General features: G+C 41.2%; 1 protein-coding gene across 12 annotated transcripts; it reads right to left on the bottom strand.

The window, feature by feature from the left end:
- Positions 1–275: 275 nt before the first annotated feature.
- Positions 276–25,157, bottom strand: fbrs (fibrosin). 12 transcript variants are annotated; one of them, XM_079658132.1, is made up of 19 exons: positions 23,377–25,157; positions 19,011–19,181; positions 18,823–18,906; positions 17,970–17,996; positions 17,847–17,876; positions 17,597–17,645; positions 15,066–15,402; positions 14,707–14,939; positions 13,728–14,023; positions 13,576–13,620; positions 13,300–13,398; positions 12,016–12,099; positions 11,770–11,811; positions 11,258–11,329; positions 10,953–11,106; positions 9,978–10,052; positions 9,699–9,782; positions 6,413–6,605; positions 276–3,721 (listed from the first exon to the last, which is right to left on the bottom strand). In XM_079658132.1, exons 1-19 carry the CDS (start codon positions 23,677–23,679, stop codon positions 1,996–1,998), a joined length of 4,104 nt encoding a protein of 1,367 aa, XP_079514258.1. In that variant the 5' UTR covers positions 23,680–25,157; the 3' UTR covers positions 276–1,995. The 12 variants fall into 12 exon arrangements, with proteins under 12 accessions (XP_079514258.1, XP_079514253.1, XP_079514257.1 ...); XM_079658127.1 differs by having other exon boundaries at positions 6,413–6,626; positions 23,377–25,156; XM_079658131.1 differs by having other exon boundaries at positions 6,413–6,626; positions 12,016–12,084; positions 23,377–25,156.

Raw genomic sequence — 25,157 nt, 5'->3', positions numbered from 1 at the left:
AATGGTGCTTCAGAATTTCCTTTTTGTTAGTTAGATTACATAAGAAAATATACTTCAGTCGAGATATTAAAAGTTTTAAACAATTGACATATCATTGCAAATGTCTTAAATTGAAAGACAACTTCAGTACTGAAATGTAAATGGGTAGATTTTTAAGCTCTTCTCTGAGGCTATATCAATACATCAGGGTATTGTCACTGTGTTCTTATTTAAGAAAAACACTCACCAGGTAAATCAGGCATGAAAAAACTGAAGAAAAGACCCACACAACAGAGTAAACAACAATTCATTTAATAATTAATCTTTGTGGTCTCTAGGGGAGGGGTTTGAAAGGTATAAAATGGTCATATTAAAATAATCGACCCAGTCTTTTCCCTCTCAGGATACCCACTGTCTAGTTGTCGTTTGACAAGTCCTTATATTTTTTTTCAGTTCTTCAGCAGATGTCCCACTTATCCATGTGTATATAACTTATTTGTATTGGTGAAACAACTCGACAGTTCACTGTACAAGGCTCCCATAGTCCCAAAATGGATATAACACACAGGCAAACCTCCCTCTCAGTGTATTAAAGTCGTTGATGAGATCCTTGAAGAGGCCAGAGGTTGTGAATGGAGACGGCTTAATGTTCACAAGCGTTTAACAGTTTTTTGTGATGCAAGCCTTTTTGTCTTCTGCATGATTTGAAACTGCCTGGGGGAGAGAGTACTGGTTGATACCCGAAACAAAGACAAATAACATAACAGTGAATATATTTATTATTATAGAAGATAATTAATGTTAATAATAATAATAATAATAATTACAAAGGCAATTTCTCTAGACTACTATATTCTGGTCCTGCTCATATAGTCAAGAGGAGAGTGGGAAACAGTTACAGGAAGCTCTAAAACGCTGTGTTCACTCACACAGTGTAGCACAGGTCATTTCACCATTCAACCTTTGATAACAAAACAAAAAAGCCAAAAATAGGTTGAATCTCGTCATTGAAGCTGAGAGGTTAGATTTTTGGGTAAAGCAGGAGGTGCGATTTATACCAATCTTCATTGAAAATGGTCTCATCAGCACAAAAAGGACCCCTTTGCCAGGGTTTCCCCATCATCTACAATACATAACCAGGGTTGAATTATGAAGAGGAAGGCTTTATAATAATAATAATAATAATAATAATAATAATAATAATAATATCCCATGAGAAGCTGAGGATGAACCTTTGCATGTTTTCACAGTGTGCATCCCTCTGGAAGTCATTTCCAATCCAACCCGGAAAAAGGCTTGCTGAAACAGCATGGATCACCTGACAAATGAAAGAAAAAGCTGTTCTCTTCCTCTTCCTACAGCTTATTAAATTGAGTACTGTAATAACCAACAGGCAGTATAAAATAAAAATACACCAAAGATGCACAGAAACCATGTACCTTTGAATTGCACTGATAGAACCATTGCGCATATTTCCAAAAAAGTCTTAAAAGCCTTGCATTTCCCTCCTTTTCATCACCTCCAGCCAGCCACGGGGTTGCATTTCATTACGCTAACATATGCTTCCTCGCCTCCTCTATCCTCCCGTGACCTGGAAACTGTCCGCCCCCCCCGCCATCATGGAAGATCTTTCAATCCTTTAAATGCACCTCAAAGAGACGAGAAGCTAGGAGGCTTCTGGATGCGAGGAAACACAGGTGTATCCTATCCTATCCTGTATTTTTAATAAATCCCACACCTCCAATAACTGATGAGGTTTCTCATTTGGAAGCTTTGGCTCCTCACTACTCTCTTTCTCTCCGATACAAGCTGAGAGGAGCTACAACCCGTGAGGGAAGCAAGGAGACATATTATCATAATGAAAAGCACGCGTGGTTACCCTTTGTTGGGCAGACTGGAGCTGGTTTGGTTGTGTAACAGCGAGGGTTAGTAGTCTGCAAGAGGTAAAGGGGGCAGGTAGAGAGCAGCACAGTGATCCTGACATTTCCCTTAATCTCCTCCAGTGTTGTCCCTGTACTATCTGGACTCTCCGTCTTTGTGGATGCTGTACAGAGCCAGCTCCCCCGGCCCGAGTCTCCGGGGAGGCGTGGACGAGCGGCTGGTCATGGACGGAATAAGCGGAGGCGGCGCCCCCACCGCCAGAGCTCCCACCAAGCCCGCCGGGGTCTTTGTCAGGATGCCGTTGGGCACGTGGTGCTGGTTCAGCTGACCAAGACGGGCGAAGAGGCCGGCGTGGTGCTGGGAAGCGTGAGAGGCTCCGTGGGGGAGCGAGTGGGAGAGAAGGCCGGAGTGGAGCTGCTCCAGGTGAGCAGCGGCGACAGCGTGTGAGGGGCCTGAGAGGTGAGCGCCAGGGGGCATATGCGGGTGCATTCCAAAGTAGCGGGCCCTCTCAAAGTCTTCCCTCAGGATCTGGGTGCGCTGGTCCTCGTCGATCAGCCCTCCTCCCGGGTGTCCGAGGTGATGAGGGCGCTCAAAGTGATGCGCCATGAGGCCGAACTCCTGGCGGACAGCCGAGTTGGGAGCGGAAGAGGTAGACGTCTGAGGGTGCTGAGAGTTGGCTGCAGCGGCTTCCATAAGGCGCTGATGCTGGAGCAGCCGGGCCAGGTGTGGATCGTTTCGCAGGGCGAGGTGAGGATCTGCTCGGAGCGCCATGGCCTCCCTGCGGTGCTGATGCTGCTGCTGAGCAGCCAGCTCCCTCCAGGGATCCCAGGTGAAACTGTGGGGCCCCTGCGGCCCTTGTGCAGGCCCATGGTGGAAACGCTCTCCTCCTGGACCCATCACCAAACCTGCAGCCCCTGTGCTGCCCAGGTACGCCTCGATGGCCCTGGAGCGGTCCAGCAGGGAGAGGTGGTGCTGGTGCTGTTGGTGTTGTTGGTGTTGTTGTTGTTGTTGGTGTTGTTGTTGTTGGTGTTGGTGTTGTTGGTGTTGTTGTTGTTGTTGTTGGTGTTGTTGTTGTTGGTGCTGTTGTTGCTGTTGTTGCTGTTGTTGCTGTTGTTGGTGGTGGTGGTGTGCAGCAGCAGCAGCAGCAGCAGCGTTTTGAGCATGAGCGTGTGACATGAGAGGAACACCGGGAGTGGGAGTCAGTGACATAGAGGAAGAGGAAGGGGTACCGGAGCGGTGGTGGTGTGGATGGCTGTTGGGGCGTTCGAAGCTGTTGTTGGGTGCTGGGGGAGGCAGCGTGATGGGGATATGCTCCGGCTCCTCTTTCCGCTCCTCTTTGACTTTAACAGGCGGGAGGAGTAGCGGAGGTTTAGACACGGGGGTCGTGGTCCGGTCAGACTTCTTGGCCTGAGACAAAGAAGTGACAGAGGCCGAAGCTGCGGAGGAAGAAGGGAGGTTACCGTCTCTTTGGGAGTGTGAGGGGTCGTTGTGGAGGCCGTGTCCTGTCGGGGCCATTGGGCGGGGGTAAAGGTCCAGAGGAGATTGGGCTGAGCGGTTGGAGGGCGGGGGAGTGGTGAGCACAGAAGATGAGGAAGAGCGTGGTCTGTCCCTGTCTGCTACTAAAGATGAAGGAGGGCCCCGTGAAGACACTGTGGGCTGCGGCCTCTTGTCCCCCTCTCTGTCTCGCTCGCGGTCTCTGTCTCTGCTTAAGCTGCGGGTCAGGTCCTCGATGGGCCCCGTGCTTCCCCCCAGGGTGCTGCTGTGGCCGTTTATATGGGAGACTGGGGTGCTACTGCGGGGCTTCAAGGGAGGGCCAACTGGAGACATTCTCACAGGTTGTCGGCCATACAGCATATTGTCTCTGCAAAACATAATGGGCAAAATGTGCATCTATCATTCATACCAAGCCTTCTATTCATCACTTAAAATACATTTTTTACTTGTAAACTGAACGGTAATTATAAATGCAATTTCAGAACATAAATTATGGATTTACTGTGCAGAATTAACTGGCAGCTATGATTATGCAAACAATTGAACCAGAGAGAATATTTGTTGGATTGTGATTTGTTGAATCTATTTTGTATCGAAGAGCATAAGGACCAGGCATAAGAGTTAATTATAAAAATGTGGGATATTTATTAAAATGTTGCTTTTCAAGAATAATGCCTCAAAAACAAGAAATATATATGTGACCTGCTCCATCGAAATCAGTCGCATTGACCCGAAGACACATTTTGAGTTGTATACACTGTTGGAAAGAGGAAATTCCTGGCTTTCTAATGATATCAGGATTGTTGTTGTACTCCAAATATTAAGCAAAATATGTCACATTATATAATGACTGTCACTGAGTCATCATTTTGAGAAAAAGGCCTTCACAGTTTTCTCTTCTCTGGAATCCATCGATCTGATTGATTATTAGCTGAGCAAATGATCAAAATACTACGGAGGGAAGATATTTTCGTTTGGATTACTAGTCTGGGGGAAGCTCGCGAGTGTGTGTGTGTGTGTGTGAGTATACGTGTGTGTGTGTTTTTGTCTTTTTGCATTTGTGTGTATTGCGTTTGTTTCCCGGGGAAAACCCTCACGAGAAACACCGGCTGTTGTTATGCCTGCTGTGACGTTACATTACTCCGTTCTCCGCTTGTAATTATGCCGTTACAAGCTTCAAAGTTGTTATTATCATCTGAATTTACCGAAACAAGTTTAATATTCTGAAAGGCCAGACTTTGTTTAATTGAAATCAGATGAAAACAAACTGTAACGGACCCTGCCGTGTTATTTATGATTACTCTACGCTTACATTCATAATGTCAGCCGGAGGGAGGGGGGGCGGCGCTGCGGAAGAGCAGATTGCCTGTCATCTTCCCTTTACAAGCTTAAAGAATGTATTTATCGTGTGAGTTTGGAAATAAAAGTTGCGTATTCTAAAAGCCAAGACTTTGTTTGTTTAAAATCAAACAAAACACCCGAACTCCGAAAAAATAGTTTTTTACGCAAATCCACGTTTATTTTGAAATGAGCCGTTGCGACTTCCGACTGATTTCGATAGAGCGGGTCACATATAGTCAAAATATTGTGAATTTCGAGTTTTGTTTAATTCTTAAACATGTTTAAACCGAATTCTTAATATATAAAATTAAAAATAAAAAGTGTATGTATAGAAATGTTCTCTTTCTTTATTAGTCCTGGATCTAATGCTATATTTATTTTTAAAAATCCCATTATCATCTTTTGCAAAAAGGCAAAGTTAGAAATAACTCCAAAACTGTCTGATGGGTCCCTATCTAACTGGGAGGTAATGCATGAGGTAATGTTGATTCCAGTGGTGAGCCGTCAGGGCCCTCTAGGCCCTCTCTGACAGCCTAAGATATTCTAAAAAAAATCATATTTAAAAACTTTAAAAAAACAAAAACATTTATTTAAAAAAAATATTTTGTATTAGTTTTACCAAAATTGCTTGATTTAATTGTATTTAAAAATAACATTTCCAAATAAATAAATCCTTCAAATCTGCCTGTTCAGTTTCTGTTGGAATGTGAAGGGTTAAATACAGTCTGCGAGTTATGTGAAGACGGGAGAGCTTGTTGGTCCCTCTGTACATTCACAGAGGGCCCATCTATATAAACTCAATGAGAGAGTAATGTCAAATGACAGTACAATTGACCAATCATATCTTCCCTATAAATGGGTGGGCTTTATTTTCACGGACTTTATGACAAGTTCCGCCCGCGGTGAAGTTTCTGCAAGTGTATAAAGTGGTGCAGTGATGCGTCCTAAAACCCGGAAGTAAGCTGCGCTCGGATTCCCTCGACACCAAAAGCATCAGGATTTCTCCATAGGATTTTGGAAAATAGCTGGAAATAAGGTCTGTGGAAAACGAACCTGTTTGGTAAATGCACTTTGTTTAGCCGGATAATCTCCACATGTCCACCCTACTTTTATAATTTTCGAATAATAAGTTTAATCGATTGATTTATGATGGATAGATTTATGATTAGCATAAGTTTGTTCATGATGGCTCATGTCAGTGATAGTGATGACATCATTGCAAAATGATTAACAGAGTCATTTTCAAGATTGAGTTACAATGATAAACTGGAGGGACAAAGGATCAGCTGCATGACCCCGCCATCAAGTGCTTCATCCAAAAGGACAGGAGGATGGACTTGGTGTTTAAGTGATTTGATCATCAAAGGTAGGCCTAAGTCATTTTCAATGTGGGCCGCCGTGCCGACTTCATTCATTTGTAATTGTTACTTGGCTCTGGGTGCCCTGTCATGATAGCTGTTTATATACATGGTGTTGTTTTGTGTGGTAGAGGGTCGCTGTCATTGATGCGTTTTGCACCCCGGGCCGCTGTTTTGATATTCCGCTGAAGTATACGCTGTGACGTAATAACTCTTTTTTTCGAGGGAAGGGGGGGGTCAAAGGGTCTAGGTAAAAAAGTCACGACTCGCCACTGGTTGATTCTTAATGCCAACTCATCCTACCACATGTCAAAAAAATTATATTTAAAACCAATATTGAAATCTGCTGCATGACATACCTGTCCTTTTCGTCCTTGATGTGAGGGCTGTCTCTCCTCTCCACGTCCTTCGCTCGATCCCTCTCGTCCCGCTTGTCCGGCCCTTTAGCCCAGCTGGGGCCGGGTGCGAACCCAGGCGGGCCCCCGTGCAGACGGTTCCATGGGTCGTGATGGTTGGGGGGGGGCAAACCTCCGACCACGTTAGCTGGTGAATCTTTAGGGCCAAACACAGATCCTGCAGCGGACCAGTTAAACCCGTTAGGCAAATAAAAACAGCATAGAAGCAACGTACACCATTTTCTACGATCAATCTTTCAAATTAAAATATTTACAGACTGCAACTGCAAACTTCTGGAAATGAAATGTGCATGCTTACAAAAGGCTCTGTCTTTTCAAGTTAAAAAAAAAGCATGGAGAAAATGTGTTGATTGATTGGAATTTATTTCAGTCTGCGATTAATAAAGGAGTGGGAAGTAAAAAAAGCTTTCAGCCAATTTCAAATTGCAAGCTTTCCATCTTCACTCATAATGTAAAACGTTCACATCTACATGCATGTTGTGTTTGTGGCCGTGGCACGACGTAAAACCCTAATGTGGCACAAATGTGTAAATTGAACGGCCAAAAAATAGAAGCAAATAAATACGATGTACAGTATGTTAATTCTTATTTGATTAACTCTTGATATCCAGAAGTACATTTATACTTCATATAATAGGATGAGCAGCTTGTATGTACATTTTAAGAACATTTTTAGGCAGTGCATTTAAGAGACATTTTCCAAGAAAAATATGCAACAATGAAGCCAGCAAAGGTTTTTAAATATTTTCTATTTTTTACCAACCGTGGGTTTGCTTGTATACATTTGAAAAGAAACCGTTTGGTTGCATTTGAAATACATGCTTGATAATGTTTTTCTTAATTAATAAATTATTTTATTGTTGATCTTTCAGCAATTTTCCCTTTCTCCAAAACATTTTCCTTATATGTTAACCATAACCATATTAATATATGATCTTTATTCCCAAAATGATATTTTAATTCAAGGAATTCTACTACAAAGATTGACAATTTTTGTAGAATCCTTTATGGAGGCCACTGCAAAACTTAAACAAATAAGTGAATGAACTATCATAAAGGTAAACTACCGTAATTTTCGGACTATAAGGCGCACCTGAATATAAGCCGCAGCAGCTAAATTGAATGATGTGTACATATATAAGCCGCACTGGACTATAAGCCGCAGGTGTTTTAATGTTTAATTACCATATGCAAGGGTTCGTGCACAGAGGGGATTGTCGGGAAAGAGACGGCTGTTTGTTGAAATGTTAATAAATGGGAGCTTCCTCAAACAAGTTGCATATTTGCATAACGTATTCAAGTGTTACCATTTAGTGCAATAGTAGCTACAGAACATGTACTGTGCTGTGTAAACTGTACTGTATCACATAGCGTTTCAGACACACAAACCTTTCAACTTTCAAACTTAAACGGTGCGCTCCCAGCGCACGTTTAACACCTTTGCACAAACTGTCTCGCTCTCGTAATGTCTGTCTGTCTTGCTCTCGTTCTGTCTCTCGTACCACTCTCGGTTCCACTTTTACTTTTGCGTGCTACCTGTCTCACTCTTTTCCGGCCTCCAGCTTTTCCTGCTGGAGCCCGCCGCTTAAAGGTGGGGGGCGCGGACCGGCCATAGAGCCCATAGAGTTAAAGGTGGTGGACTGTAACCTGTAAAATCCAGATTTAGGAGGTCCCCTGGTGGCCGTTAGCTGTAAAAATCCATAGATTAGCCGCACCGTTACATAAGCCGCAGGGTCGAAAAATGGGGGAAAAGGCGCGGCTTATAGTCCGAAAATTACGGTAGTAAACTAAAGCTTATGTGCATAAAAAATGCTAGTCATGGTGTAAAAGTGTAACAGACTTGATAGGTGAAGTCCTGCAGCTAAGGTGCGACTCGACCCGCTTCAACAAGCTCATCTTCATTATTCAACAAACAGAGAGCTTCTCCAATAACAGTAAATGTGCAAACGTGTGTTTTAAAAAAAGTATTTACTCAGACGGATGAATGAATCTACATATTAGTGACAAGTGAAAATCATAGGACCTAAAGTGGTATTTATATACTGTACCTTAAAGCATCTACCCTACAGACAGAGCTGTTGTGTTGCGGCTGTATTTAGGGATAGGTTAGGATTTTCCAAGTCTGTTTTAAAACAATACTCATGATGCCACACCTATGTTGATTTATTGGTTGAAATAATAGTTTCTCCTCTCCATCCCGTCTGTAATGTGATTCTGTTTGACTGTAATGTTAAATGTCCCTAATAAAATCATATAAACATTGACATGTTTTTTACTACAAGCCAAATGACCACAAATATAGATTGAATACGAATATATTCTTTAGATAAGCACATGTTGTAAAATGTGGAAGTGTCTGTATTTATCCTTTTGGACACGACGTTGCTTTGGTGTTATTAGAAACGTTTGTATCACACACAAGTCGGAAAAAAAAACATCCTATACAACTACCGCTGTAATTTAACTCTTGAAATAGGAAAAAAACTAAGATTATAGGCGCTTTCACACCGCAGTACTTTTCCCACAAAGGTTCATCAGAACTTAGTTCATCAGAACTCTTTAGTTCTGATGAACTAAGTACAGATCGCGTTCACAACGGAATAAGTCCCTGGGGAAGGATTAGGCAAATGAAGCCGCTGACGTCACTTCTTCTTCTTCTGCTTTGGGTTTACTGGCAGGCCGCAAACAACTTCACGGCGTATACTGCCGCCCAAAATCCCCGGCCAGAAGTCCCCGGAGTTGGGGACTGGCTTCAGTAGAAGCTGCTGGGACTCCCAGCAGCTTCTACTGAAGCCTTCCGAGTAAATCGCCAGAACGCCGACACCTCCTCATCTCCACCGCTCCCATGTTTTCTTTTGTGTTGCCATAAGTTAGTCTCTCTGCGTTTGTGCGCTGGGCTAATGCTAATAATGCGAGGATAATAAAATGGCAGCTTCACAAAACTTTTTGCGAGTTTTAGGGGAAGTGGTTTGCAATCCGCCCAGCCAATCAGAAATAGGAACCTTTTTCTCCCACGAAAGTCCCTAACGGAAAAGGGGGTAAAAAGGTTCTGATTAAATCATTTTCGTTCCGGATTTCTTTGGTGTGAACGCAACATTTCGGAACTATATCGGAACTAAAGTGGGAAAAGTACTCCGGTGTGAAAGCGCCTTATGAGACAGTCTGGAAATAAATCTGAACCTGTCCCTTGATTTGTGTGTTTCAAGAGCAGAGAAACTGTAAAACTGACCCAGTGTTGGACTGCCAAGTCCTCCGAAGGCACTAGAACCAAGGGCCCCAAGTGGGGTGAAGGGTGGGGATCGGCCATACGGATCTAAACAAAAACGCAAGTACATGTCAGCAAAAAGCGTTGATACAAACGTTTCTACGAAAGCAACAGTCGGTATGGAGACTGGATATTTACGAGAGGTTAAAGCCAAAGTAAAAATCTGGAGTTGTGAATTTTAGTAACAGACATGTAATTTGTTGTAGAGTGGACCTCAGAGGTGTCTTTGGAAGCAGCTCTTACCTAAGTGTGCAGTTGGCGGGAGGAAAGAGGAGTGGGGCGTTGATGGAGAGATGAAGGGAGAGGAGGACGGATTGACTGCCCCAGGGGGAGAGAAGTATTAGTAAAACAAATGAAACGTCACCAGTCACCACACATTAAATCAAGTTAACAGAGCTACTGCACACTTCATGCAGTGACTCAGCATAGCGGAGCAGTCAAACCTCTGGAATGTGAGGACACGACGAATCAAAAAGCAAATAGAGGTTTTTAAGAAATTAGGCAAAATCATATGTGCAGATTCAAAATTGATTTTACATCGCACACACAGTTGCACAGACCGAACAAACAGTGTTGCAACTTGGAAGCATTCCCGCTGGATTAAAGGACTTTTCAGAAAAAAAAATTAGAATTATATATTTCTAAGAAATAAATAATATTGTGGTTCAACCCATTTGTGTCTACCTCTCTCCTTTGTCAGTAGGTGTGGGCCAGGCAAGAGGATGCCACAGAAGGTTAATAATGAAACAGTATCTATTTAGAAGAATCTGAAGGTGTGTTTATTATTCGTTTTGTATAAAAATAGATGAATAAATATATAGTTTTAGACAGACAATAGATAGAATACCTATTATAGAGAATAGACTCTCTAAAATTAGCCTCAGACACAATGCAGAATAATATTTATTCGGAATATTCCTATGCGTTATTACTGTTTATATATCATTCTCATACTTAATGGACATACACTTCACTTTTTCATTAAAAGCCAATGTTTGTGTATGCTGTTAATTGTTGTTCTAGAAAGACAATTCGTGATCAGGAGGTCAAACTTTGAATACATCGGTATCTGCGGGGAAAAATTGATGAAGGGAAATACCAAAAAACAACACCAAGGAAAATAAATCACAGCACAGAACTCAACTAAAAGTTTCAGGTCAAAAATACATTCTCATTCTGTCAGCTGTCCTTATGAAACAGAAATGTTTAGAAATGCACCTGCTGCTGAGAACAGACTGGGAGATCTGGTCAGATCATGAGTGGGAGGCATGGCTCCGCCCATCGGTCCCAGGGAGCCCATTCCCCCAGCTCCAGGAAGACGGGTCAGCAGGTCACTACGGAAGTCCAACTTGTGAGGATCAACGTGCATCAGCTGAAAGACATGAAAGGAATGGTTAACCAGGCATATAAAAAGGACTCACTTGATATTATCCTGCCTACTGAGTGAATATCACTGGGACTGAATTGAATAGGATTAACAATCTGGGAAATTAAAACACAGGATTTCAATAAGAAACACATACCTTCACTTTTTTCTGATGGCTTAGAATCATCCAGGCCACATATACATGCATAGCACACCACTTTCCTGGTTTCTGCACAGCAAAAAGATGCAAATAACAGGGGTTTACCGTTTTATTCCACACATGTTCATCTTTAAAAGCACAGAGTGAGATGGTCTTCTTGTTGTTCAGATATCTCATCTATCCGCTACAAAAGGTTGGTGTTTTCCGGCTGGAGATAAAGTTACCCTCTAGAGATTGGTATACATTTGGGAATAGTACAAACAAGTGAGTGAAAAATGCAAAAGCAAGAAAAAAATGATCACAGGGGAAAGAGCTATCACATACATTATTCAAAGGGTTATGTCTGGCGTCTGAAGCATCTAACTAGGTGTGTGAGGTTAGAGAACAGAGCAGCAGCAGTCAGTGTTACAAGTGAGATTAGGGCAAGGAGTGCGTGAAGCAGTGAGAAAGTAAAACAGGCTGAAGCTTTTAAGAGCCAAGGGATTAAAGAAACATCAGTTGTTGCTTACATTATTACTCATTTTCAACGGTGTCCCAAATGGATCAGTTAGCTACAAGAAAACAGAAGTGTGAAACCACTTGTAATGCACATTTACTCACTCTTCATCAGGAGTAATCTGCACTGCTCTGACTAAGCCTCTGTTGCAGCATATCTAAGCCTAAACTTTGATCTATACAGTCCTTTGAAAACAAAAGGAAGCAACTCTAGAGTGATGATGCAAACTTCAGGTTCACAGCAAGCATGTTGTCCTTACCCTGGGGTCTTTGGGCTGCAGGTGGTGGGGCACAACTCCGAGTCGTGCAGATAAATCTGGACCCGCTCCCTGAGGAAGAAGAGGCTGTCAAAAACATAGCACAACACATGAGCCCTGAACTACGTCTACAATTTATCTTTTCTTTATCCGTGTCAATTTTCTTTTATACTTCAACTGAAGCTTGAAGGGCCAAGAGCGGAGTAGAACATCACATAATCATGAATCAGCTTTTTGAGGTAAGTAATAATATGAGATTATCAGGGTAGAGTCAAAGATGAATAGCGTTAGGATTTATTGATGGTCCTCTTAGGTTTTGTTCTTTATCGGTACTCTTATCGGTTCTAAGAAAAATAATTTCTCTATACAAATATTTATAGGGGCCTGATTGTGTTTAGCAAAGAAACTTCCTCTGGTTTGTCATTTTAGCCTTTGCAGACCATTTACATGCATACAAATCTATATAAAACACTGCAGGAAGGGGAAAACCGCAAAAAGTATAGAAAAAGGGCCCCTTCCAAATAGAATAAGATTAGAAGGTATTTAAACAAAACTACATGTTTCTATAGCAGCAACAGTAATGTTTACAGTGGGAAATTATTTTAACAATATATTAATGGAAAAAAATCTAAAATGTCAAAGAAAATACGAATTATGAACAAAGACATGAGTCAGTATCAGTCGTTTCTCCTCCCTCTGCGGATATGAATCACTGCCTGCAGGTACCGCTGGTGCAGGGAAGAGGGGCTGCTAGGTTTCAGCCAGCCGAACGATTTACATTTCTGCCGTAAACTAAGCTGAACAGACAGCTTGTTTTAGCTCGTTTTTAACCATTCGTAATATGTCAAGATGGCAGGTTGTGCTTGTGTAAAACATAACCCAGTGAATTGGAATATGGATTTTCCACATGTTTATGCTCGTTGAACAGGTGTATTGTTAAAGTATTGGCTTTTAACTCATAAAGATCTTATTGGAGTGACAAAGAGAACATATAAGAGGCTACCACAAAACGTGATAATAAATTCACCCAAAAATGTAAAGTAGGGATAATATAAAGCTTTATTAGTTTAGGCCAAAGCCCTTATTTTTTAAACCCGATTGGGTACACCATTTGGAGCCTTGTGGCACCCCTGCTGTTTGAGGACCAATCCTTTTTCTGGAGTTTTCTGTTCACAATGTTAAAACAATAATTAATAATTGCATCAGCTAATGTGAGGTTTCCCCTGACCTCTAGTTGCTGCTCAGGAATAAGTGATGCAAAGATGCAGAGAGAGTTTTTTTATATACCTTTGGCTGAAATGCTCCTTGCAGAGAGCTGAACGGCCCAGTGGGAGGAATCACAGGCTGTATACTGGGCACTGAGGGCGGTGGGTATTGTGGGAAGAACTGCCATGACACAGACACACAGTTTAGTGATGATTGAACACATTAATGAAATCAGTACATTTGTACACTTTAAATGTTTACATTTTTCTTCAAATGTTTAAGCCTCATTGTTCTATGATTTTCAAAACTAATCTGTCATTTATCACTAACATTGGTAAGATTCGACAAAGTACTCACGGGGTGTCGATACAGCCCGTCCACTTTGCCTGCAAACTTATCGAACTGAAAGACAAAAGGCAGTGCGTGGGTTAAAAACAACTCTTAAAAATTGAACACATTCCAGCCACGCAGGAATTTCAAGTACGAAGCAACAACAGAGAGCATCTTACCAGAGGCGGCGCGGTGGCTGTGGGGTGCAGGAAGGGTGTGAAGTGTTGGTGCGTGTGTGTGTGTTGGTGCTGGTGGTTGTGCTGATGGAACTGGAAGGCCAGAGGCGGGATGCTCGTCTGGTTCGCCGACGACCGGCCTGATGAAGCTGGGCCGGAGTTGGATGCCGACGGACCACCAGGAGTGGAGCGGCCAGCAGCTGCTCCGCTGTTTTCAGCCCCCGGGACACTGCGTCTCCCCTCGCGCTCTTGTGAATTCAAGAAGTGGGAGTTTAGGTTTTGACGAAGTAATTCTTGGTCTACATTGGGAGTAAACAGAAGTAAAGAGAATATATAATGTGATCACTTGGCAACAAAACACCATAAATTGGCTTTTAAATTTTAGTATAAGCATATATCTTCGTAACCTTTCTAGCAGGTATCTGAATAATACTTAATAAAACTGAATAAAACGTTTAGAACTCACTCTACTCCATTTTTACATGTGTTTTAATTTATTGTCTAAAATGGCTGTCTATATTAAAACTTGCCTTGCAATAAATTATATATTTAGTCAATTCCAAGTAAAACATTGATTTGTATTAATTCTGGGTTCTTAATGTCTTCCTAATACCTGTACTTGAAATACTTGTTCAACTGTTTGTTTCACTCTGAAAACCCAGATTAAAAGAGAAGATAAGAGAAGAAATGCCAATATTATTACATTATTTTGCGTGCTTTGCAAATTTAACAAAACAACAATACCATATTTGGACATTTCAAAGCGGCTTCCTATTCAGTAAACAGATACAGTACAAAATGCAAGTTCTGACACGATCAGATCTCAGTTCATCAATATGCAACTTCCTCAACCCCCCCAAACAACCACCAGAGGAAGTCAGGGTTTGGTTTCTTTTAGTCACATATTAGTCATTCAGTTCCCATGAAAATCTGCAACGGACTGTGAAAGCAGTAAAAAAATAAGCATTCCTTTTGACTGTACCTGCTACTGTTGAGTGGCCAGAACCTTGTAGCAGAGGTGGAGGGGGAGGAAGACCAGGTGAGGATGTGAACAAGGCCCCAGAGCCGGCTCGGGATGGGGGTCTGATGGGCCCTGGGGGTCCTGAGCCCCTGATGTAGGGCAGTGACACACTTGTGGAGGGAGTCGGAGGGCGAATGGAGGATGAGGAAGACGCAACAGATGCAGATATGGGAGGTTTGACTGTGCCGTTGCCCCTGAGAAGAAAGAAAGCTCAAATATTACATCATAAATTAAAGAAATACCCCAACAGGCATTACAAAAAGAGGTTTGAAAAGTAAAATTAAAAGCACTTTCATGATACCTTTTCACAATTCACATACCTGTATATGGAGTGAGACCGTCCAGGCAAAGTGAGGAAGGGTTTGGGTTTGGAGAGGGGCGGGCTGCCGTTGTGCCGGCTGCCGTTTCCGTTGAACGGGCTGGAGCGGGGGGCCGTGCCGGGGGCTGTGATGGGGGAAGGCAGGCGAGAGAAGAGGGCAGAAGAGGTAGAAGAAGCAGGCTCTAGGAAGTGTTGCTCCAGGTTTTTCTCCTGACTTCGCTCTAGGCCAGATACTCTCGGGGTCACCATCAACCGTGAGATGCCACCAATACGGGCCGGGAGGGGCGGGCAGATTTTGCCCATGGATGTGGCCATGTTTGAGGGGGCAGGCTCCACAACTGAAAAGAGAACATCAGTCAGAGGCTGTTCCTGTATGCTAAAGCATAGAGTGACACACCAAAGGGTGAGAAATGCTAATTATATAGAGAGGGACCACAAACCCACAATTAGAAGAAGTGCTTAAGAAGTCTTCAAAGGTTCATATTTTAGCTCTTAATACATTTTCAAACAAAGAAAAAAAAAGAGACTTAACCCAAGTCCCAAGGAAGGTCAGAGCTCGTTTGAAATAAACCCAAAAAATAAGTCAAATGAAAATTGGATAATTTAAACCAGTGACAGAAAATCCCAAGTCATTGTTTACATAACCCACACCAAGGACTGACAAACAATATGGGGTCTACATAGGGGTGGGCGATATTGAAAAAGATAATATCACAATATTTTTCAAGCAGTATCACGATAGGCGATATTTATCACGTTATTTTTTTCATGTCGGTTATTATGGTTATTTTTCAAGTTACTTAACAGTACAACCACCTACAAGTAGGGATGGGTATCGTTAAGGTTTTAACGGTACTACTACTTTTATCGATACCGCTTATTGGTCCGGTCTTTTAACGGTACTCTTATCGGTTCTTTGGAGAAATAAAATGAGGTAAACCAACTATATGTTGTATGTCAGGGACTATGGATAGAAATGAGCTCAAAGCTAAAATCCGGCATATTTACACTTGGAGCATTATTTGTCTAAAGTGTTCATTAATGTGCATTGTCCCTATTCAAATAAACGATTAAATGAAAAATGAAAATAAACAAATTGTGAACAAAACTAACATTGCTTATTATTATTAAATTAAATACATAATATTTCACATCAAAAGAAACACCAGTGTTTTAATAAATCATATTAAATAATGTGATGACAGAATTGTAAACAGAATAGCTGAAACTTTAACAAAATAAATAACTCAGTTACCTCTAATCATTAACCCATGTTTGTATAATTGAGTTAACTGTGTGTTGCTGCTAGCATACATAACACCTGACGTGGAAACGTTACTCGTGGATGGGGCTACAGAGCTACTAGAAAGACAGTCGAACCCGGTGCATTTCTCCGTCTGAATGTGGTGCACTTTTGCTAAATGTTTAGACAAATTGCTCGTTGCATGATAAACTCTTAGCATAACTAGCTTAGCATAACTGAACATCTGTTTCAAAAGGGAAAAACAATATAAATACCTTATTGATCAAATAAAATATAAGCCAACAGAATCAACCAAGACAATAAATGAAGTGCAATACTGTCTGAATCCTGACTAGAAAGCTTGGTTTTTACTAACTGTTATCAGTATTTAGTTACTTCGGCATCATTTTGAAACGTGTATTACAATTAAATCACGGAAAAATAGGTTAATTTTGTCGTAGTTGGTTTCCACCACAGTATTACATGGATATAAGCCCCGCCCCCTCTCCAGCGCGTCCTGTTTGAATGACAGGAGTAACAAAGCTGACAGCCGCTGTGAAACTCCAGCGATTAGAGCGATGAGAATATTCGCATCGCGTCCGTTGTGAACGCAGCATAATGCAGTTCAGAAACCACTGTTCTGACGCTTTTAAAGCAACTTCGAGATTTTAACAGAATCAGGGGCACACAGGCCATGGTGGCCGTAGGATGTACAATTATTTTTGGGGCTTCACGGCCAGACCGAGGGGCAATGACGGCATGGCCGTCATGGCCGCCGTGAAAATCCTACACTGGTGCACTCGCAGCACTCAGTGTGTGCACATTCTATGACTGAGTGACTCTCTGTATCACGATAGATATGATATCTCTGAAAAAGGCATATTGTGGAGACCTAATATCGTCTCGACGATATATATCGTCATATCGCCCACCCCTAGGTCTACAGAAATAAAAACAAGTTTCAAAGGAGAGGAGGAGTGTTGAAAAGCAAAACATTTGCAGATGATATGACGTCAAGGTGAAAAGCAAGAGCCCCGGTCACCTGGAAATATTTTGGAATAAGCAGACCAAACATTTGTTCAACCGTAAAAATAAAATGGGCGCTCTACAGATATTGAGCATCATGGAAGAATATCTTCTTTTATAATAAAATATTGGGTGTAAATGGTAACATTGATATTTTAAGATAATTATACAATAATGAAAACAACACCAGCTACTTTAATAATTTTTAAGACACTCATTGACTAACATTAGTTGACAGTTTCAACCACGTGAATTTCTCGTACCTTTCCTCGTACTGACTGTGAAGACTGGGTCCATGTCGTTTTCGGAGGCCTTGATTGGGGAAAAAAACAAAGATTTCATGTTAGTCCCAACCGTAGACTGTATATATAAAGGTCCCAACCCAGGGACATTTTGTTTATTTTGTTGTTTTGTCATTCAAATATATTGTCTGATGTTTTTTAAGTAATGGCAACAAGGAGTGTAAACTGTTGAAAACACTTTCGTTACCCAAATAAAACAAGCAGTACACACCTTATCTCCTGTATCACTCTCAGTGTCGCACTGAAACAAGACAGAAACATTCGATTTAATCCATTAGAATACTTAAGGCAGTTTGCAAAAAGAAATGTCACAACGATTATAGAAAAAACTTACAATGTAGCCGGTCTCCAAAGGGTGTCCCTATAAAAACAGGATATACAATATTTAATATAACATTTCGAATAATACTTACTGGAAATGTAGATTTAGAAAACTATAAAAAAGTCTTCAATAAGACTCTCTCCTGCTTGTAAGAAATAACACTGAAATAAATAACAAATTATGGGGAATGTGAACCAGTTGTACTGCCTTGTTTTCAATGGTAGGATAAATACAGGTCAGCAGCACAACAAAACATTTTTAAACATTTGCAAATAAACAAATGCTTCATGTCATTACTTTTGAATATGAGAATAGCAGCTATAGGTTCAGTAATACTTGCCGTTGTTGTTACTATCATTTTGATAAACAAGTTATTATAACACTTAAAGGAATACTTCACTGACAAAACTGTCTAATGTATAACCAATTACTTAACTGGTGTAACTGATATTGGTTAAGAAAATGTTTTGAGTGTTTCTTGCATGACTTCTTTGTTTACAAAAGGTTAAAAAACACAAAGTATGCATGTTGCCTAAAGTGTCAAATGCATTCTTTTAGCATGTCATGAGCAAAAGACTGGATAACTGGGGGTGCATTATTCTGGACTTGAGTTCATTAACACATTTTTTAATTTAGATTTATTTTGGTAAATGCAGCCACTATTTACTTCAATTGAGTGTTTCTCCGTTAGTCTTCTGCTGCCAGAACAAAAAACATTATCCACAAATTAACGGTAAGATGGAGTGAATAATTGATATACAAATTAAACAAATCATTTTGGGGGCTAAGTATTCCTTTGAAATGAATTATATTGTTACGTTGGTATGTGAGTGACAGCAATATGATGGGTAATGCCAAAGCTTACCCTGCATTTATTTTTATTATTTTCTTTTCGTCCTGTTGTTTTATTAGTCGAGTTATTTTCTTTACTGTTCATGATGTCTTTGTTCTGTTTGAATTTACAAAAAAGAATTAGCTTAACATCTAACATGAAAAGATGATGGTGGATCCGAGTCGACCAAAACATTCAAGCTCAGAGTAATCATCCGTTACCTCGATCTTTCTCCTCTTATTTTTACTCTTGTTCCAGTAGCTGCTGGAGTAGCTGTGCGGGGCCCCCTCCTCCGGCTCCGACCCTCCACCGTTCTCCTCGGGCCCCCTCTTCCCCTTGTTCCTCCTGCATGGAATATCAGTGCGCTGACTGGGCTTCAGAGAGCAGTCCATCTGATAAGGTGGAAAGAGAAACAGTGTTTACAATACATGTTTAGCAATAATCTGAACTGGTTCTTCGGTTCAGCTCCCGCTCTGTTCACACCGCTCAGAGCCCGACTGGTGCTGCGTCATTGCGTCATCGTTTGCGTGCCTGCTTCATAAAGCCAAACCGCGCGGAAACCCCTCACATCGACAACACCGGCCGATTGTATTGAAGCGCTACTCATTTCGGTTTTGCTCTGTCGAAACGAAATGGAAGAAATGGGACGACTTTGCTACCAACTTTACATTCGTTACATGCTACATTCAAAAGTTCTTTACATTCATCATCAACTTCAACGACGATTCCGTAGGAGAAAGAAGGTAAATATACGTCGTATTCGATGGCGTTAGAGCTAACGGTTGTTAGCCTCTGCATGCGCCAAGCTCAAAATACCCAGCTTTGCAGCATTAATTACTATGGTATAACATTAAAACTGAGTCTCAATGTTATTTCCACAGATCATGTTGAAGCTGGCGGAAAGGCGGATGTCACGTGTCATTTGGACACAGCCCAGATCCGACGTAAGCGTGACGTATGCGGTGCTTGCTTTCTAGACCGACAACTTTTTGGTGCTTGAAACGAACCGGATTCCGGAGCTTAGAGGCCGCTCCCGCTGCGGTGTGAACAGGAAAAACCGGGGCTTTTCAAGCTCCGGCTCCGAACCGGCCCTGGAACCGCGTTGGTGTGAAAGGGGCAACAGATTGTGTGTAGACTCAATTATATTTTTTAGACTCTTTGTTATGTTACGGCTTTTGCTTTTATTGCTTTGAAAAACTATTTATTTGAATTGTGTACCTTCTTCTTTGTTTTCCATTTGTATTGCAATTGTAATGTTTACTTAATCCCTTGTGTTTAGTATATTAAATATATTCTATGCCCCTTTTAATTAAAATCTTTTTTTAATCGCCATGTGCTTTAATGCTAAAAATATATTCTAATATTTGTTTACATCTCATTTAAAACAAAAAAAACGTAGAGCCTTACAAACAAACCAGTTTGATAGGAGTACATTGCAGTGTATAGGGGTTTTCGTCTTTCCGGTCACTTATTATACTGATCGTTGGATAAAGCTGAGGAGTTGTGAGATGATATATAAGCAAGAAGGAAGGAGCATTTCTGTTACAGAAACAATTTAAATGTGTTCACTGTTTCTGGTAAAACCCTTGAAATATATATTTTTCAGTCCTCTGTTATGAGGTCATAACCTAGGCATTAAAGCAGGGTGGGGAACCTCCGGCCTCCGGGCCGTATACGGCCCGCGAGACCATTTGGTACGGCCCTCGAGGTAATTTATAAACACAAGCAAAAAAGAAAAAAATTCAAGAAATCTAGACCGCAAAATAATTAAACAAGCTTGTTTTTCCTGTCCAAGTTCAGGGTCCTTGAACACAACATGAGCCTAACGTGTCATCACATGGTATATGTCTCGTCCGACAGGAGTGTAGTTCTAACGGAGAGCACCAGAACGCGGCTCCGGGCCGGGACTTCACAAATTGCAGTACCCATAAGGAGCCGTACACATGCCGCAGTTTTTACGTGGCTGTGTCTTTAGTTGAAAGCCCAGTGGCGATCTGTTCATCTGTCATACTGATCATACAGACAATAACTTTGTTGTTATTAGCATCTGGTTAGCTAGCTATGCTAACGAATATAAGAAGCTTTTTCTCCAACCATTGAGGTAAAGGCACATCTTTATATGATCATTATAGTTATAGAAAAATAAGAGAATAAAGTAAACAGGTATACAATACTAATATGACAGTAAAAAAAAGTTGTTATTAATAAAACAAGAATACAGGGAAAAGGGGAGTGATTTGTAAAATATCCATAAAGAAAAAAATCTGCTTACAGTTCGGTTTCATATGGGTGTTGAGAGATGTATCCATAGATCTCTTCATGTTGCTCTCAAAGTGCACCAGATTGATGCTTTTAACTTCAACATTTAAAAAAAATCTTCCTGGTGATGCATGATTCTTTGCACAGCATGAAAGAAAGACGAAATGAATGGGCTTTGATTTGAGTTTTTTAAGCAGACGTTGAGTTCAATAATTTGTACGGCCCTCGAAGGATGTTGTAAAAATTGAAATGGCCCTTGAGAGGAAAAAGGTTCCCCACCCCTGCATTAAAGGGTCACATCGTCAGCATGTTTGAAACCAGTAACTTATCTATAAAGATTTCAAAATGTTTATTCAAACTATGGATTGTTTGTAATAGAAGAAATGTATAAGGGGCTTGAATCCAGATAGAGAAAATAAATAAAAAATGACAAGGAACTGTTAATGCTGAGTTTCAAAACTACTCTGTAGAGTTTTAAATCCAGTTGGTTATTAGATGCATTTAGACGATGTAAGCTTAGAATACACTCTTTTTGGTATAATCCTTCAAAGTTCACATGAAGGTCACCTCAGGTTGTCTGACAAATCGGTGGAACTGTGTTTTTTTATGAATGATCTTCTATGGAATAACATAGGGCAGTTACTGCCGTTAATAAGATCAGACAGGAAGTTCGACATTCGGAGAAGGAAATTGCCACATTCCCCGCGTAATGTGTATTTCTATTGCACTATTTTTTTCTGCTGGTAAGTGTATTTTTTTCTATTAGCATTTTCAGATAGTAACCAACCATCAATGTGCGCAGTCACTGTAAATTCAAGTTAGCCAAGAGAAAAGTGGAACTGGGTTTTGCAACATAACCTATAGTCAAATAATTTGATTTCCTGTCTTGAAACAGAGGTCGAATAGACCATCAGACCCAACCTTAAGGTGGAATGACTAATATGAGAGATTATTTTCTCTTTATAAGAGTGTGATTGTCCCCCATGCATGCATTAGATAAACGCATGGTGGTACAACGCTGATTTTAGGATCCACATGATTGATTGACATCGGACCTAAGAAAGTGAGGAATGAAAAGAATTCCAGAGCACACCTACTTTAAAGCAAAGGCCCACTCACATTCTTACTCAACTAGTCAGTCCTTATATCTTCATCCTCATAAATGTCTTACTTGGAGAAGGATATTTTTTGTATCAGAGTTGGAGGTAACAAATGATGAAGTAGCTTTACCCACCAAACAAAAAACTGTTGCTCTATAGAATGTTAACAAAGACACTTAAAAAACTACTGGAATGCCTTTTATTTTGGTGTGTTTTAACCAATATCCCCTTTAGAAAAACAAGAACACACTGAAAAACATACTCTATTTGTGTATTTTAAAAATGTGCATATAAACCTATACTAAAACTAAGTTAAGACCCAGAGTAAAACTGCAGACCTCAGTTCAAATATTTCTTGTGGTTTAGTGTTGTTCGTTCATAGTCTGAATAGCTATTTGGCAGCTCTTCAACACCTCAGTGAATTAGGACATGAATAATTGAGGCCTCTCCAGACCCATCAGAGGGATGCCTTGGGGTTTGGGGTTGGCCTGCCTGAGTGGATTGCTTTTTCCAGGCAAATGAATAGTGTCAAAGAGTTGAGGAGTTCATATCTGAAGCCTTGTCACACCTTTAGCTGGAGGGAAGAAGGCATGGTTTGACGTGATGGGACATTAAATTAAAGAAGTTAATCCGTGCAAGAAACCACCGCTATGCTAAATTGTCTGGAACACTCACAAAACGGTCTGTCTGACGAATAAAGTTATTCGGACTATGAAATAGCAAAAAAGTACTATTCTCAAAATGTGTATTACTAAGGGCTTAATTGATAGGGAGGTATTGAGAATAGTCGTCCTAAGATATGGCCGGTAGTCTGGAACTTCATTCCATTAAGTTAACAGCATTGGAAAGAAATACAGCATAGCATAGTAAGTCGAATGTAATAATGTCAGACTGGTGTTTGGGTGTGTTTTTTTTATGTATCACATCTATAAAGTTGTGTTGTTGTTGTTGCTGTTGTTGTTGTTGTTGTTATGCTTTGTTAAGGTCGTGTTTGTTTATCTGAACATCTGAATATTTAGAACTGGAAGTTTACATTATGTTATTGTTTAATTGGTGCCAGAACCATAACAACAATAACGAAATAGACAAATAGATAAACAGTCAATCTTACAAGCCAATGTATTATTTAATTAAGGACATGATCGTGTCAACTGCCACAACTCATTAAAGAGTATTAAATCAATGTGTTGATGTTGTTTGGTGAATGACAGCAGTGAAATATATTTACCTCCAGTGCCTCCAAGCTGACAAAACTCGCGATAGCGAAGCCATCAATGATGTCTTCCTCGCAGGACACAGACTCTCTCTTCCTCCGGCGTGGAGGCCTGTGTCTCCCAAAACCAGGTCGGCATTCTCTCCCGCCGGGTCCCAGCACAGTGTTCGTCCCACAAGCCTCCCGGTCGGAGCCCGAGGACAGAGATGTGGCCCGCTCCTCGGCCAGGTTCACTCTCCTCCTCCGCCGCTCCCTGTCGCGCTGTGAACGGGACCGTCGGCTCTGCCTAAATCCAGTGCTTCGGCTCGGGCCCTCCATGTTGCAAACCTCCTTTTGTAACTCCAGTGAGAAACCAAGAGGCACTTTAATCAAGTCCCGGTCCGGTCTAAGGCACCGAACCGCTAATAAAACACCACCACACAGACAGGCCCTCGCAGGGAGCCCCTGTTAAAATGGCGTTAATGGAACCAGTGGCTATTATTTACCGTCCTTTGACAACTGTCTATCGGCATAAGTGCCTTTCTTCCGGCGAAATTTGAGTGTCATTTCAATGAATCTGAACGAAAACTTAGCTCCACATGGGTATTTAAAACTATCCACGACAGACACTTAAATGTCAGGACATTGCTGTTTAGATGGCTAACATTAGCTAGCTAGCAAGAAATCCAACCGACATTAAGTTATACGCATGTAAACAAAAAAAGACCAACGTTACTTGTGCTGCGGACAAAGCAGGCCAAATCGTCTCTAGATAAATTTCGAAATGGAAATCACATAAACCTTGTTATTGCTCATGCAACTCTTGCTTGTAGGATTTCTTTTTTTTTCTGCTGACAATTTTATTTGCCTGTTAGCAAAAACGATAGCTAGTTAGTTAGCAAGGCCAATAACCCAGATATCCGACATTAACACAACAGTGGCCGTGACATTATTTCGTATTAATGTTAAATGTAAAATGTTATTGTTGACAGCGCCTGCAATTTACTCCCAATATAAAAAGGAGTAAAATGTTGTTTGAGTTAAAGTAATGCGGGCTAACGTTAGGTCAGTGTTGACTCCAGCTAATTAGCATTTTGGTAGCATTTACACGGCAATACATTACAATATATTTAGCCAGTGACCTAAGAATACAACTATATTCTTAAAAGGTGTCTGGAAAAGACTGACAAGCCGGACAGTTTACTGTAAAGCTAACCTGTAATCTGCAAAAATGAGAACAAATATGTCCACTGCCGAAATGTGTTGATGGCCGATAGTAATGGTTGAATTCACATCAAAAGAAAGACGTAACTTTAGCATTCGGGCTCGCTAGCGTTAGCTGATCCAGCTGTTAGCCACAAGCAATATGTGTTAAAGGAAGCAGGACGGGGTTGTTTTGCAACCAATCGTCCATGAAAAATGATTCTTAACACCCAACCCTTCTGTCGTTCCAGCTTCACCATAAACGGAAAAAAATCAAGGCCCAAATATTAAAGCCTCGGTGTCGATTTCCATAAACGAGGGTGTCGGCCAAGCCCCCGTTGGGCTGGGCAGCTCCTTCATGCAGCCTTCACTGTGGTGTAATCCAATGTTTGTGGATTAGTTGGACCATTTGCCGACGATTCCGCACAAAGATTTCTTATTCTTACTAAATCCAAATACATACGGAGAGAAAGCGATCGGCTCCGCTGCACCCCCTTCACAAGTTTCAACGGAATTGGAAAATAATCGTGAAAATCAGGGAGACACAACCCTTGTCAGCCGTGCAGTGCATTGTGTGCGCCGCTCTTCTTCCCCAGTCCTCAAACTGGGCTCGT

The sequence above is a fragment of the Notothenia rossii genome (assembly GCF_949606895.1).
Source record: "Notothenia rossii genome assembly, chromosome: 11".
NCBI classification, from domain to species: domain Eukaryota; kingdom Metazoa; phylum Chordata; class Actinopteri; order Perciformes; family Nototheniidae; genus Notothenia; species Notothenia rossii.
The sequence above is the reverse complement of the archived record's forward strand: the minus strand, read 5'-3'. Positions and strand labels throughout refer to the sequence as shown.